The sequence below is a fragment of the Marmota marmota genome, unplaced genomic scaffold (genome assembly GCF_001458135.2).
Source record: "Marmota marmota marmota unplaced genomic scaffold, marMar, whole genome shotgun sequence".
In the NCBI taxonomy this organism is placed as follows: Eukaryota; Metazoa; Chordata; class Mammalia; order Rodentia; family Sciuridae; genus Marmota; species Marmota marmota.
The window spans coordinates 6,432,111-6,448,781 of record NW_026000037.1 but is presented as its reverse complement, the minus strand read 5'-3'; the positions used below and the strand labels follow the sequence as shown (position 1 = coordinate 6,448,781).

The 16,671-nt window shown below is 46.5% G+C and overlaps 1 protein-coding gene across 3 annotated transcripts in view; it reads right to left on the bottom strand.

Annotated features, from left to right (window-relative positions):
- Jade1 (jade family PHD finger 1) overlaps nucleotides 1–16,671 on the bottom strand; it is a 54,029-nt gene that overhangs the window by 33,981 nt on the left and 3,377 nt on the right. Inside the window, exon 2 of one of the 3 annotated variants that reach the window (XM_015479035.2) lies at nucleotides 4,217–4,294. In XM_015479035.2, coding sequence (XP_015334521.1) covers nucleotides 4,217–4,268 — 52 coding nt within the window. In that variant the 5' untranslated portion in view covers nucleotides 4,269–4,294. Of the gene's footprint in view, nucleotides 1–4,216; nucleotides 4,301–16,671 lie in introns of those variants that run through there. The other 2 variants (XM_048812055.1, XM_048812054.1) reach the window with 2 other exon arrangements.

The window sequence follows — 16,671 nt, the reverse complement described above, 5'->3', positions numbered from 1 at the left end:
AGCCAGCTGACACACAGGCATGTTCATAGTCACCCAGCACTCCTGCCCAAGGCCAAGTCCCAGGACCCAGAAGGTTCATCTCTGGATGAGACGCATCTGATGAGGGGGAAAGACGAAATCAAATGCACAGTCCAACAGGAGAAGAACTGGAGGGGGAGGTGCCCTTTAGAGAAGACCATCACAGAGGCACGTGAGTGGCCAAGCACAGCCAGTCAGATATAAGAAAGTGAAGGTAGAGTACAGTGTGAGGACCCACTGAATGAAATGAGCAGTAATAGGGCCCAAAGCAGAAAGTACAGCCAGAGAGTCCAGAATGACAAGTGCGTAAGTTCATGCTCGTATCGCAGCCTGCACTGCTAACAGGAAATCAGGGAGCTGGGATTTCAGCTCACTCCCCTCTCTGCCCATTCGCTGTCAGAGATGATGGAGCAGAGCCCACGTGTTAACCGAGGCACGAGTTTCACATGGAAGTTGGGTGGCCCTGGAGGGCCTCACCACACCTGCTATAAGCCTGCCTTCTACAAGGAGGTCAACAAAACCCTGAAATTTAGCAAGTTATCCAGGAAGCCATGCTTCACAACTTCAGGAACAACCACAGATGATCAGAGCCCTTCCACCAGCCTTTGCAAAAGGGAACCAATTTCCCTCTTTCTGAGGCACCAAACAAAACCACCAGAACCAATGAAAACCCCATTTGTATCTGGCTACCTCACCCAGCCAAAGACCTCATGACCTGGATGGGGTGGGGGTTTGCCAGATAGCACTAATCTTCATTTTAATAGGAAAAATACCGAAGGATACAGATCAGAGCTACGAATTGGCCAGACAACCAGTAACATATAATTCCTGCCAAAAGAAGGGACATTGATGTTTGAATTATCCTCTGTAGATAAAATGAAATCTTTCAAGTTTTGGAAATAATGAACATATGGTGGAACCAATTCCCACATTTGCCAAACCCCTGAGGTCAGAGGATCCTGGATGGGAAGCAGGAAATTAAAGGGCCTGTTTCTCTGGGCCACACCCTGGCATGATGCATAACCTCAGAGTTCGGCTGAGCCACCCGGTCTCAGGAGCCCAGCAATTACAGAGCTGCCTCAAACCCAACACTATTCCATCCCACTGCAGAGCTAGGCCTCCAGGGCGCCTGGAGAAAGACTGCAAGGACCACGCCTGCAGCTGGACGAGGGCTTGTGCCTGGCACAGAAAGCGCCATCTATCCCCAACTGTAAATACCACACTGGTACTCCTCTGGGCCAGGCCAGAAAACAAAGCCATGGGCTCCAGGCTCAAAGAAGGCAGGGCCCAGCATGGCTGTGGCAATGCTGTGGCCCCATGCTGATGTCCGCCACTGCCTCTCCCGTACTTGGACACATGCTCTGCACTGAGCTGGGAACTACGGCCAAAATGTTGTCAGGCCTGCAGGCTGGAGCAGCCAGGAGTGGCCAGTGCACAGGCCAAGCCCAGCTGAGCAGCAATGGAAGCAAATACTGTATCCGGTGGCGTTCTCTCTATAAGACCCTACACCAGGGGCAGTGGGCATGCCCATCCAGTCCCCAGTACATACAAGAAAGAAGGCACTCCAGTGCAACTGAGTGGGCTGGTGTACCATGAACCAGCTGCCCCAGGAGAATGAAAGGCGGGCTCCTGGTCTGAATATGCAAATGTTTTTATGAGGCCTGGCACTCAACCAGAGCTGCTTGTTCACCACTACCATCATCCTCCATGATTACCAAATCATTAAGTGCAGACAGGCAGTCACAAAGCATCAGCACCCCTCTCACAATGAGCCACCCTATGACCAAAGCACGGCCTACCTTCTGCCAGCAACCAGCATTCCTCTCCCATACCCAGGCCAGGGATAGGAGAGAACTGGGCTTCGGCACCTATGCAGCTAACCCAACTCCAGCATCCTAGACATTATTTCCCTTAATCCCAGGCCCATAGGAAAGGCCACCTCGGAGGTGCCCTTCTGGTGGACTCCTCCTCTTCCATCTCGAACTGGTTAATGCACTTTCAGATCTTTCAGATGAGGCATCTTCCCTTCTGGGGCTGCTATGGATTGCACTGTGCCCATTACTGTGAAGCCTAACCCCTCATACCTCAGACTATGACCATACGGGAAGCGGCATCTGCAAAGAACAGACTTAAATGGACCTTAGTCCAATCTGACCAGTGTCATTAGAGGAAAGACCATGTGCAGTCACAGCAAGGAAAAACCAGTGGGTAAGGCCTCAGAAGAAACCAAGCCCGCCAACACTTTGATCTTAAGATTTCCAACTCTAGGACTATGAAAAAGAAAATCCATTTCTGTTTGTTAATTCACCAGGCCTATGGTGCTTTGTCATGGCAGCCTGAGCTAACTAATACTAGGGGTTTTGAAGCTAGCAAGAGCCTCTGGACAGGAGTCTACAGTATGTCCAGAGCTGCACTACACAGAGTGGCAGCCACAAGTGGAAATCACTAGCTGCACAGGGATTTATAAATCTGTGCTTATTAAAATGGAGAAGTTTAACTTCAGTTCAGTTTCCCTAGACTACACGTTTCCACACCACTAGACAATGCTGGTCTAGAAAGGGACAGGTTCTAAGCGAGCGCACACGCACACAGAACTTCAGCCATTTATTGGGCACTATCAGTATGTGGAGATGATTCATAAGACCTTCTTCTGATAAATTCTGAACCTATAAAGCAAGGCTTCTTTTTTAATTGCTTTAGGACAAAACTGCAAACCCAAGCAAGCAGCAAGGTTTACTGAGTACTTAATAACTCAGGAGGGCACTGACAGGTCCCATGGGGGACTGGAAAGAAACACCAAAGCCTGCTTTCTCCTGAGCAGTAGTAAACACTGGAGAAAACAAGGAGTAAAAGCTGTGAAACTCTAAGTGGCTCAAGTTCAGAAGGCAGCACCCCAGAACACTTAGACAGGTGGCTTCACCTGCCTGCGGGTGAGTCAGCCCTCAGTACCTGTCCCTCAAATACCAGAAAAAGCCCTCTCTTCAGAGCTGACACTAGTAGGCTCCCTACTTCTCCCCTCCCTGCTCCCAAAGCCAACTCAGCGGCTCCTGCTGCCTTCCCAAAGGCCCCATTCCCTTAGCCCCTTACCCCAGCCCTTCAGGCATGGTCAGTCTACCTGGGTTCATATCCCCAAACAACTGACTGCCCATCCCAAGGCCAGCAGTTCCAGGTGCAGCACTCCATGCCTGCACCCAGGCCCTTCTGCAGCTTTCCATGGCTTCAGTGCAGCCCACTATGGCAGCAAAGCCTTGCGCCCTCATTTGCAGCTTTTAATTTGCTGACATTAAGAGACCAAGAAACTAATGACAGCGTGTTGGCCAAAAACCTGTTTCATCCTTCAGGAACAGCATAAGTTCCATGTCCTCTAGCAGCATCCCGGGTCCCCACCCCACCCCACCCCACCCCCGTATTTGTGCATATCTGTTTCCAGAGCACATCAGACAGACAGCTCTGGAACTGACTTCCTTCAGAGCAGATTTTACCCTGAAAGCAGGCCCATTCCTTCCCATCCCACAGCACGGCATCCTCCCCTTCAGGTGGCCCCCAGTTTAATCTGTACAACATCAAACAGAAGCTAGAGGGCTAGAGCTCAGACACTTTGCTGTGTGAGGGGAGCTCTTCCCTAAGGAGCCTGTTGGCGTCTCCATGCAGACACTGTGACATTTATTTTGACTGTCTGGAAGCCAACTCACTTCTGGTGGAAATGTGAGGGTGCCAGGCGCAGAGTAGCAGAGTTAAGCAGCAAGCACCTTCAGAGAAAGCCCAGGGAGAGCGGCCCACAGCCTCAGCCTATGGAAAACTGCGTGCTCCAGTCACACCAGGTGGCCCTCCACCTCCAGCGAAGGAATGGAACTGGTTAATAATCACCTGGCTTGGATGAAGTTCCCTTTTCATAAAGAGCAACTGCAAAGGACCTTAAAGGATGTTTAAGAAAAACAGCCACACCAGTGACTCCTGGAACCAGATTACTCATCCCTGGATAACAAACAGGAAGCCTCAGGTATGCAATCGACCTCACAGGGAAAAAAGATCTGGTTACAGACCTACAGTATCACACTCCAGTGTGCTCAGCCTGGGGCTGCCCCTGACCTGCTGATATGCAAAGGACCTCAGCTATTTAAAGCATTACATTTAAAAACCATGTTTTAACACTGCCCCAAACCCTGGAAGGCTCCAGGAACAACAAAGCAGGACTTACTGCCATTGTCGTCAGAATCCTCACTGCTGCTGGGAAGGCGACCTCGTTTCATGATCTCCCCGGGAAGCAGCAGGCAGCCTGCAAGGCAATGAGACAGCACTTAACCCAAGATGATAACACACAATCATCAAGTTGTGCTCAGATGGTGGCCCAGGATCCGCAGCAAACAAAAGCAAACAAATGCTTAAGTAGCATTTTGAATTGCAAACCATGAAAAGACCAGAGATGCATAATTAGTTGCAATAATTAACAGAACAGGTTAAAGGGGGGAGGGGGGGCGCGCTCTTGTCAGCAGGTCTCCTGAAGGTGCCAGGTTTCTCTCTATAGTCCCTTGAGAGACCACTGCTACAACCACCCCTACAACCACTCTAGCTGACAAGCAACAAGCACTGCAGGAGCAGACCCAGGGCAACCAACTCCCTCCTTGCTATGGACTTCCCCTTTGTATGTGTCCCTGGGGGGCAGGGGACAGGGTGGTGCCTGAATGTTTGAATTTTTACACTGCACTGGGCATAACTGCACTTCTCTGGCAAACTTTTGCTAAAATAATCCTAAAAGCCAAGTCAACTTAGAGTTCCAGAAACAAACCAGGCGGGTTCACGGGAAGACAAATGTCCCCCCATCCCTCTCCACTCACGGCAACTCGCTGCAGGACGCCATACCCTCGGTGCAGACCCCTGTCTTCTACCCATTAGGAAATGAAAGCCAAGAGGAGCAACTTCTCCAAGGTCTCTCCAAGGTCACACCATGGCACAGAGCTCAGGACCCTCCAGTGTCTTCCCTCGACCAACTCCTTTCAGGCCCAGTACAAGCAAATCCACTAAACTAAAATATAGGTTTGTACAAATTCCCAACCCACCTGGCCCACTCTTTCAGGAAGCTGGTAGTGACAGGCATCTAGCACCACTCAAGTGACAGCAAGACTGCATTTAGGAAAGAGGAGGTGGGCAGAGACTGAACAGTCACTGAGCTTTTGCAGATGAAATCATAGTTACATCCACACAGGAAAGCACTAAACAAATCCAAGAGTTTTTTCTAACTAAAATTACTGATCTCCTTGACCCCTGCAGAGCCCTGATCTTACTGCAGGATCAGGAATTCTCCAAGAGGAAGGACAGCTTTCCAAGTCAGAGGAAGTGTGGTGGCCCAGCACCTGCTCCCCCACCCCTCAGAAAGTGCACACCCACCACCTCCTCCCTGGGAATCACAACACGCACCGCGCGTTTCCAGTGACACGGTGGCACAGAGTGGTGGAGAAGAGCGTGCTAAGCAGGACAGTAACTGAAAACCAAACCCGTAAAAGCGCAGTCTCAAGGAGCAGACTGCGTCCTACTAAAAAGGGACCCAGCTACACCACTTGGGTCTGAAGGCGACTAGAAGCGGCAGGAAGGGGGCTCACTGCCTTTGCCTAGCTGACTAGAAGGGCAGAAATCTCCCTCTGTAGAGAAAACTTCCCCCAACAAACAGCTCCTGTGCATAAACAACCCTCAACTGCCATTAGTTTGCCCACACAAGCCTGGTGGTCATCTTCCCAGAGCCAGCCTGCCTCCCTAGAAGCCCAATCCCCTCAGGCTGTGACTAGTCACTTCACCAGTCATCACCCTGAATTCAAATTTTACACTGTAGATAAGCCCCAGGTCTGACCACCTAGGGGGATTTTTACTTTTTGGTGACTAAGTACAAGCACATAAACATCAATAGAGTCTTTTCTCTGGTGATCTCCACTTTATTAATTCACAGGCATGTTTCCCCTTAGGAAACAGATCAACGTGACCCATTCAAACATTCAGGCCCCTGACCTGCCATTTCAATATTTTATCTTTCTTCCTAGAAAACTCAACTCAGTTAAAATGTTGTGGGATTTTGCTTATCAATCAATTGCTCAAAACCATTAAAAGAAGCCAGGTGCAGGGGCACACAACTGTAATCCCCGTGGCTTGGGAGGCTGAGGCAGGAGGATCGTGAGTTCAAAGTCAGCCTCAGCAACTTAGCAAGCAACTTAGTGAGACCCTGGCTCAAAGTATAAACAGACTGAGATGTGGTTCGGTGGGTAAGCGCCCCTGGGTTCAATCCCCAGTACACACCCAAAAAAACCCACTAAAAGAATTTATCAAAATGAAGGCAGGACTTGAGTCCTGATAGGGACACAAGTTGCCTTAGGAACATGCTTTGTGGGACAGGGTTTCACCTGAGGGCAGGGTCACAATCCTAAAATCCCACCTGCCCCCTTTTCCAAGAGCCCCTGTCTCCAAAGTCCCTCTCACCCAGAACCCTACAAGTTGATCATTCCTGCCAAAAGCTCAGGCCATCCAACACCTGTGACACACTTCCCAACTGCAATGACTCCCTCCTGCTCTGTTTTCTCCAACACCAACCGCTGGTGGTGGCCTCCTCCGCCATCTGGCAGACACCCCTGGTCCTGTGGGGACCCAACAGGGAGTACAAACAGAAAGGGAAACCCACTCATTGGTGACAAGAGCTTCTTCAGCTCCCCAAAGCCTGTTGTGAAGACCTTTAAAAAAGAAAACAAATAGAAAATACGACCTACAGAGGACTTCCTTAAGGAAGTCCTTCAGTAAGGGTGTGCTGCCACAGGGCAGGGTGCAGTTACCTCCTCCCCAGCAGGCACGGGAATGGAGCAGAGGCTCAGAGCCCTTCCCAGGTACACACAAGAGCAGAGCCTGCCTCGCCTTCTCTGCTCAGACATTCAATCTGCCTGAACAGAACAGCCTGGAGAAGCTACACCCCTCGAACCAAATGCCTTCCTTCCAGCGTCAAACAAAACTCACGTGGAAGGCATATGGGCAGTCAGTCACTAAATGCCAAACGCAAGCACCGGCCAACACAGGGCAAAGCTCCTGAACACCCTTTCCTCTAGCAAAACCATGCACATGGAATAAAGCAGCTCTTTCCTTCCAGCAAACCCCACTTCCACTTGCCCTCATGATCTGTACCCTGCTTCTCCAGGGGAGCTGGCAGTGATGGTGTCCGTGCCCTGCACAGCTTCTTCCCCTGTGGCCCTACTGTACTTAAACCTTGGCACTGGGCTGATTTATCACACCCAGGGTTACTCACTGGATCAGAAAATCAAAGTCCACGTTACCTTCTCCAACATACACAATACCACAATGCGGTGGGTATACGTTTCGAACGTCTGTCAAGTAAAAGCAGGAGAAAGCCGAGTGGCTATGCATTATTCCCTTCCCTGACCCTCTGGGCCAGTGGCGGATCCACCTAGATGGTAGTAGGATTAAGTAATAATCAATTAAAAGGGCTCCTCCAAGCACTCAAGAGAAAGCAGCAAGTGTAACAGCAGACGGGAATATCTAATGTATTAGGAGGTGTTGGAAGAAAACCACAGTTCCTGGCCTCATGGGGCTTCTGGCCTCACTGAGGAAACGGGCAAGCAACAGGAATTGGCCATTGATGGTGCCTGAGTGGCAAATGCATGGTTCTCTAAGAACGCAGGCAGTGGATGGAGTCAGGAGAGGATGAACAAAGGGGAGACGGCCAGAGAAGGGAGCACATTTGGGGCAAAGCAAACACAGAATCATCCTATCTACCTGTTTGTTTCTTTATTAATACACATCCCTCCTTATTTGCAACTGCCAAGGCTTACCAACTGACACCAAGTCCCCCTACTGCCCCACGGTTTGGTCTTCAATCACCCGCAAAAGTTCCTGTGTTGGAAACCAGATCCCCAAGCAAGTGTGGTGAGCTAGGCCAGATGGGGCAGGCAGAGCTCCAAAGTGGGCTGTCATGACCGTGCTATCAGTTTGGCCCCTTCTGGGTCACCCCCATTTTAATGCCTTCTACCCTAAAATGACCAAGCAAGAAAGCCTTCACCAGATGTGGCCCCTCGATCTAGTTACCAGACCACGGTGCTCTATTACAGCACCAGGAAACATAAGACATCACTTTTACCTAGTTCCATTCTCCAAGCCTATGATTTCTTCCCACTGTCAGTTACAGAGTAATTACCCTGAGGTGAACTCATCAGGCCATTTCCTTCGAAAATCTCTCCCTGAGGTCCCCCTGCAAACAAGTCCAAGTACAAACTGTCCAGGGAGAAACTCCCAAGTTTTCTGACCCCGTCCCATCCATCCTAGGAAGCCCCAACTTAGCATACATACCTCCATTGGGCAAGGCCTCTTCTCTAGAAAACCCTTCCTTGTCGTTCTCAACCGCCACTAATGCTGCTTCTGTTTCTCTCCTTACCCAATCCCACCACTTCTCCGGGGTTCAATCAAAAGCCACCAAATATCTTATCCACCATCCCAACTCTTGAGCACTTGAGAGCCCATACGGCTCAGTTCAAACTTGTTCTTCTTTTACAAGCTGTTGGCCTTCTTTTTCACTGTTATTTTTTTTTAATAGTGTCAGTGTGGGGGGGATGGTGACACTTGTTGAAGATGGTAAAGCAGATTTCATTCAAAGGAGAGGAGAGCAAGGATTAGGTTAAGAACCACTGCAATGGGGCCTTGCAGCAGTGGGGGAGCAAGATGAACTCAACTCAGTCACCAAGGGACAAGTGGGGATTTATATCCCAGGAGCAGGGCGGGTTCAGTGGGAGCAATAGTAGGAGGAAGCCTTGAGGATAAGCAGTTTCCGACTCGCTGGCCTCCTGAGGATTGTGGGCAAGCCAGGACAGGAAGGAGGTCAGATGCCAAGGGCAGGGAGATCCCCTCCACTCCCTCTCAGGATTCCTCAGGAAGCCCAGGTTCCTCTCCTCAAGCAGAGGATCAAAGGAGCCACAGTGTGTATTCATGCCTGCTCTGCATCAGGACTTAGGGGTGAGTTCCTACATGTGTGTCTATAGAGATCGTCCTAATTTCTGGAGCTCAGAGATTTTCTCAAGCTAAATATGACATAAAGACATGAGGTAGAAGGGCCAGCTGTTGGTCAAAAGGGCCCCATAGGGCTGCTACAAGAAGCAACCCCAGAACTCTGGGCCAGTACTCAGCAAGACTCACCTCCATATTGTCTGGACTTCACCAACCTGACTCAAAGTGATTCAATGTACATGACCCTGCAGCGTCCCGTTCACCACGAGGAACAACAACCAGACAGACAAAAATACTAACTGGTGGGCATTTGAGGCGGCCCAAAAAGAGGAAGAGAGGGTGGCTAGCAATTCAAGATTCCAGTGAGAATCTGGCCCAGAGTGGCTGACTGAGGGGGCAGCTGGCCACAGGGGGCTCAGGTAATAATGGTATACAGGCCCTGGCTCCTCAAGAAGCCCAACAAGGTGACCAGCAGATGGCTCTCCCTCCATCCCTGTCACAGTTACCACATTCATCCAGGAGCGGTTCATCAAGTTCAATGCCAGAGCATGTGAAGACAGAGTCCCAGGAACCCTGGGCCATGGAGAGGGCAGGGAGGAGTGACAGCTGCCTCAGTGGGCCTGGCCGTGAAGCCTCCAGGCTGCTGATCACTGAGTCACCAAGCACTCAAAGCCCCGCAATCTGAGCTGCCTTCCCTGAAGCAGGAGACCCCGCAGGCAACAAGCTGGGAGCAGCCCCAGATACCAGCCCCAGGGGCAGGAAGTTCTGTAAACTTAGGGCCCTGGGCAGGTTGACCCCAGGGATGAGGGGAAAGGAACTTGACAAAAGAGTAGTGAAGTACTGGGGAAACCAGGAGGCTGAAGCACCAGGACAAATCACAAGTTCGAGGCCAGCCTGAGCAACTTAGGGAGTGGCTCCGTGTGGAGAGCCTGCCTGACACGTGCCAGGCCCCTGGGTTCCATGCCAGGGCCACACAGGGAATAATGCTGAAGACTTTGAGGGTGTTTGCTCAGCGCCACTCCTGGGAAACAGCTCTGAGCAACACAGACTGCCAGCATTCTCAGCTGAGGAACAGGGACTGTGACCAGGCCATAAACTCTACAACCACACTAAGGATCATACCGCGTGATCTGAACCATCTCACGCCTCAGACGTAAAAAGGCTGATTTCAAAGTATCAACCTTACGCACTATGTTTTTACTGTTATTTATGTCACTCCAAGAAGCCACAGAAGGTACTCAACCAAAACCCTTTGCACTCTTCCTCTACACTATCACTGAAGGCACGGCTAAATGTGCAAACCACCTCCCATATACACACTGCATCCTGGACTCTCAGCTTTACAGAACAGAGATGGCTTCAGGTTCCCTTCTCGATGACCTTTAGCTGAAGTAACTTCTGTCAACATTCATCTTCAATTTATTGGTGTCCTCCATTCTCTGTCAAACAGCGAAAATTTAATGCCTAAGTGTACTCTACGAAAAAGTGCACTTTCCAGAAACTGAGTAGTCTGTGTTTTCAGACACCAGGTGGTCCCCACGGGAAGCTAAAAAGTATTTTAGCTGTTCCGTTTTGTTTGCTAAATTCACACTTTGAATACTTTGACTAACCCAATCATTTAATTTGATTGAGTAGTTAGTAATCATTAGAATCACCCCCCCAAAAAAATATTCTCTTCCAAGGAGTATACAACTCTCCATGAACTCAAACACAAAGGACACAGCTGGTATCTTGCCTCGGTTTTTAAAGAAAACATTAATTGCCTAAGATAAGAAGTTTTCAAATTGGCAACGTTATCCAATTTATATGCGCAGAGTCTAAAAATATTGTATGACTATAACTCAAACCCAAATTTCTCGTTTTAAACCAAAGGGTTATATCTAGTCAAAAAAAAAAAAAAAAAAAAGATTTGATTTAACTGACAAACAGTGTAGATCTTAAGTGTTAAACTTTTTATCTTGTCTAAATAAACGGAGCTTTTAAAAATATGTTCTTTATAATGTCATACATCAAAATTTAAAGAAAATGCTGCCTAAGCTACTACAATACCTTCAGAAAGAGACCAAAATTGAAAATATTCAGTGGAAGAGTTTTTATCAGCAATAAACCCTCCCCCAAACGAAAAGACTGTGATGGCTGACCAATCCTGAATAGAGCACTCCCTCCTGTGAGCATCACCAATAAACCTGAGTGCCAGCACTCATCACTGCACAGTAAATGTACAAATCATTCTTGAACTCAGATTTTAAAAGCCAACAAAAGCATTTTTCAGAATTTTAAGAAATGTATGAGGTTTGATTCAGAGGTTCTGAATCAATCACAAACAGGCTCAGTTAGCAGGTTATAAATAACACAATCATTTGCTTAGGGGCCCCAAAGACCATCTATTACGCCCCTTAAGTTAGCAACCAAACCAAGAGCAGTTATGACAAAACATTGCACTCGCTAGTACTTGGAATGCATTTTGCTAACTGCCCTTGACATGGGAATGAATTAACTCACACCAAACAATAGTCAGTCACCCTGGCCTCCAATCCTATTTCCATTAGTCAGGATCCCTCTGCAGATCTATATGCTCAGATATGGAAAGATGCCCAAAACATATTAATAAAGAAAAGCAGGGCTGGGGCTCAGCAGTAGAGCATTCAGCTGGCACGTGAGGCACTGGGTTCGATCCTCAGCATTACATAAAAATAAATAAAATAAAGGCATTCTGTCCATCTACCACAAAAAATAAAAAAAAATAAAGCAGACAAAATGAGGAGGTGGGGGAACAAACAAACCATTAGCCCTTTTATGTACAAAAGAAGAGGAAGAACACACACACTAAGTATTCTTATATTCATGGAAATATTCAGGAAGAACACAAAAGATCATAGTGGTTCTAAGCATGGTTCTCTTGACCTTTAAACGGGATTTAAATTTTGACCATGACCACATACTACACTTAAAATAGTGCAGAATTAAATCTTAGAACCTTCCTTTCCTGCTTCTCACTCTATGGAAGTTCCCAGGGGAAACAACTTGGCCCTAAGCAAAACCCAGTCCAAAATAAGCAACATCAATAAACTGTGCGTCCCACCTCCTTCCTCAGATAAACACCGAAGGCTCACTTTAAAATACCTCCTGAGAGAAAGGCAGAGAAGGAAAAGCTAAGAAAATTAAAGCTACCACCACAAAAATCACCCATTCTACCTGATTATGTCAGACACACTTCAAAAGCAAATGTTTTTTAAAAATAAAATAGTCAATGTCAGGAGGTCACTCAAAACACATGAAACAAACCCAGAGGAAAACAACTAGGGCTTAAGTTACCTTTAAAGAATAAAAGAGGGGCTGGGGCTACAGCTCAGTGACAGAGCTTGCCCAGCATGTGTGAGGCCCTGGGTTCAACCCTCAGCACCACATAAAAGTAAACAATAAAGCAAAGGCATGCTGTCCATCTATAACTACAAAAAAATAAGGAAATAAAAGCGTTTCAACTTCCTATTTTGAAAGTAGTACTATTTTGGAAAAAAATACAAGTAAAAGGCCACATTCCAGAGGTGGCTGACCAACATGGAATCGCCTCCACCGCAGCAGACTAGGTGGTTCTTTTACCCAGCCCAGAAACGACCTGACCCTTCTTACCTGTGCTACCACCCCAGAGACAAAGCCTATTTGCTCTCTAAGTCCTATTCCTCTTCTCAAAATTTGACAATTCACCAGGAAAAACCAAGGTAAGCCTAACCTCAGAAAAAAAGGGTTATTCTCTAAAGCATTTCACTGAAATAAGAAGTGTGTTCTATTCTGCCTTGGGTTCTCTGATAAAACAGGTGTTAATTTATAGAGCACCTGGCCACACACACACCAACTAATGCACACATACATATATGCATGCCTACTTTTGGGTCATACTCAAAGTTCATTAAAGAATGACATTCTAGAAAAAAACATGTGTTGGCAGGAGACAGTTTCTGAATGATCCAAGGTAAGGGTGAAGGAGGGAAGGAATCTAAACCTATTATTCCATGGAATAAACCAATAAATGCAAAGTGTCTACAGGGTAATTTTAGAAGATTTTTAAATGCTCCAACCAGATGTTCTTGTACAGGAAACACAAAACAGTTTCTGCAGGAACCAGACTCAAGCAGCTAATGACAATTACACTGTGCACAGACTGAAATGCAGCTGCTTTTCAGGAACTTTGTTCCCTGATTATAGCTGGTTGTCTGAAACTATCAGTTACCATTAACAATTTTTTAAAAGTACTGTTGTAACAAAAGAGCAAGAGAGACTCCCGATGTTGTATACTGGAAAACCTAGACAGCGCAGTTAACAAAACCTGCGTTCGCACATCACTTGAGTTACACATGAAAACAAACATTCTGCCCCAATTGTAGGAGTCTTGTTATTATATTATGGTCATGGAGACATTAAGATGGCCTCAAACCCTGGCAGCAAGGTCGGGAAAACATTCTGAGGCTAAAGCTGAAAGGACTCTCACAACATGGGCTGTCTCCAGGGGATCTTCCAAGAGACTTTAAAAACACAATTGCAGTGCTAGAGAAGATTTCAGAAATAAAACAAAATAATTCACCTTTTCTCATCTTGGAGAGGGTCAGCAGCTTGTGAAAAAGCTTTTCAGACAAAGAACCAGAGACCAATTTCCAAGCAGTTGGGTGCAACTCCTCATGGCACCTGAACCACAGGCATTGACCTCCTGATGACTGCTGGGATTTATAGCCATGACAAATTATTGGGGAGCAGAAAACTAAATGGCATCAACAAACAACAGTCTGTTAACTAAAAACTGAAACATGGCTTCCTGGCAAAATGATGGGAAGAGGGCTGTGACTGCCACTCTGCTGGGTGAGGCATATGAGAGACAGGGCTAGAAGAACGCGTGGGGCACTTCCTGAGCGCTGCCACAGGAGAGAGTTGTCGGGGCAGTAGCATTAACTTCTGATTGGCGTGGCACATACACCCTACCTGACATCATCTCCTTCTGCAGGGAGTCCAGTTCCATAATACATATCCCCTTACTCAGGGCTACCTGGCCTGGTCCCCTAATGGGCATGAATGACTCCCTAGGTGTTCTTCCCTAGGTATACATGCCCCCATGGTACACATCCTAGCCTCAAAAGGGATCTAGGAACCAAGAGTTAATACACATGGCCAAGAACACGTTCCATTTTATGTAATGATGTGCTGCCCTAGTCTAGAATCATATAATAAAGCCAATTAAGTTATTACACACACACACACACACACACACACACACAGCCCTCAGACTAGCCAATTCCCCCATATTTATCACACAAACTTCTAATTGCAATTTGTTTTTTCAGGTTCCTGTAAGAAAGGAAACTGAGCCCGGGAACCAGCTGATCAGTTTACCCTGTGTTGCTATAAATCAGGGGTCAATAACCCCTTTTCTAATGCCCTTAAGGTTTCACATATTCAAAGGTTGAGGGGGGAAAAGGTCAAGGAACATTCCATGACATGAAAAGCATTCAAAATGCAAATCTCAGTATTCATAAATAAAGTTTTATTGGAACACAGCCATGCTCATTAATTCACCTTTTGTTCATGATTGCTTTAAAACTGCAGAATGGAGCAGTTGTGGTGGACCATATGGCCCAGAAAACTATCTGGCCCTTTACAATAGAATTCTACTGTTCTTCTACAAATCAATAGACTGACAATACAATGCTTATAAACCAACATTATACATACTTAGTTAAAGGTGAATCAATCACCAGGTCCTGGTTAAGTACCCAAAGCTCAAAGCCAAGGACCAAACACACTCATTCCCTAGGAAGCCCTTCACTAGAACAGCAAAAATCAAAAGGAACAAGGCAGGGCAGGGAGCTTCAAGCACTTTTAACCAAGGCCAACTCCAGAAACCAACAAGTTTTCCTCAAAGGAAAATCCCTGAGCCTCCTGCTTGCGACTAGTGTACACCAATAAAGACACACTGCTTATCTGACTTTCAAGCTAATAACAGAAAATAACCTAATAAAACAGAAAAATGACTGTTCTAGTCAGGAATTTAACAGTGACATGGTTAACAGTGACAGTAAGATCAGTGAGAAATCATTGAAAAGTGACCAGAGCTTAAACAAATTAACTGGACTCCAAGGATATGCTTCCGGGACCCACTGAACCCCTGAATTAACTAACATGCACATTTTAGCACTTCCTCATTTTCCAGGGCAGAGGTTCCAAGGGTCAAGAGTGTCCAACTTGGAAAAGACTACGAGGGGCTAGGACTGTAGCTCAGTGGCAGAGCACTTGCCTAGCATATGTGAGGCACTGGGTTCGATCCTCAGCATCACATAAACAATAAACATATAAAATAAAGGCACTGTGTCCATCTACAACTACAAAAAAAAAACTCAATTTTTTTTGGGGGGGGGGCGGGTACCAGGAATTGAACTCAGGGGCACTCGATCACTGAGCCACATCCCCAGCCCTATTTTGTATTTTATTTAGAGACAGGGTCTGAGTTGCTTAGGGCCTCACCATTGCTGAGGCTGGCTTTGAACTCGTGATCCTCCTGCCTCAGCCTCCCTAGCCACTGGAATTACAGGCATGTGCCACTGCTACAAAAAATAAAAATTAAAAAAAAAAAAAAGACTCTGAGCCTCCGGATCTGAAATGCATCATTTCACTTCCACACTGAGATCACTGATGCTTGTGAAGATGACCGTGCGCAATCAAGAATCTAAATGTTCTTTGTGCTAAGCAAAAGCAAACCATGCAATTCAACCTCAGGCAACTTGATAACCTTGGTATTTCTTGCTCCTTACTCCGGAGTAAGAAGTAAAGGAAAAATGCCCAATTTATTCTTCAGTTTGAACCCTCACCACTGAAATCCTCACTTAAAATAACTGCTTAGAAACTATCTTAGAAACATAGATTTTCATATTAATAGGATTTCCTGTGAAGGAGATATTAAACAAATTAACTGGACTAATTGACTGCTTTCAACAAGAGCAAACTATGGTTTAATTTCAACAAACAAGCAAGCCCCAAAGGCCATAAGGAGGAGAGAGTTGTCCTTTCGTGATTCTGGGGATGGAACCCAGGGCTTCATGCATGCTAAAATAACACTTCACCCACTAAGCCATATCTCCCAAGCCAAACACAAGGTTACAAAAATAAACACTTACTGGGCTGGGGTGTAGCTTACAATTCTCAGTACCAAAACAATTATTAAAAAAAAAAAAAAAAACCTTACATGAAATATTTAAGCTGGCTAGTACACTTGCTGACTATACTAGAGGAAAAGAAATAAAAATGACATCTCAATCTTATCTGTGAATCAAGTGTCTTTATAAGTTACACTCTAAATAAATTGTGGTTTCTACCATCAAGACAATCTTTCTGTAATCATTTACCACCAGAATACAAACACAGCAGCCCAAATCAAGATTGTGTAAATTTAACAAAAAACAAAACAAAAAAAGCTCTGAAGTTATGTACCCTTGTAGGAACCAATTCCAATTCCAATTTCCTATGTTTCAAAAAAAGAGAAATGAGGGCTGAGGATGTGGCTCAAGCGGTAGCGCGCTCGCCTGGTATGCGTGCGGCCGGGGTTCGATCCTCAGCACCACATACAAACAAAGATGTTGTGTCCGCCGAAAGCTAAAATAAATAAATAAATATTTAAAAAAAAAAAAAAAA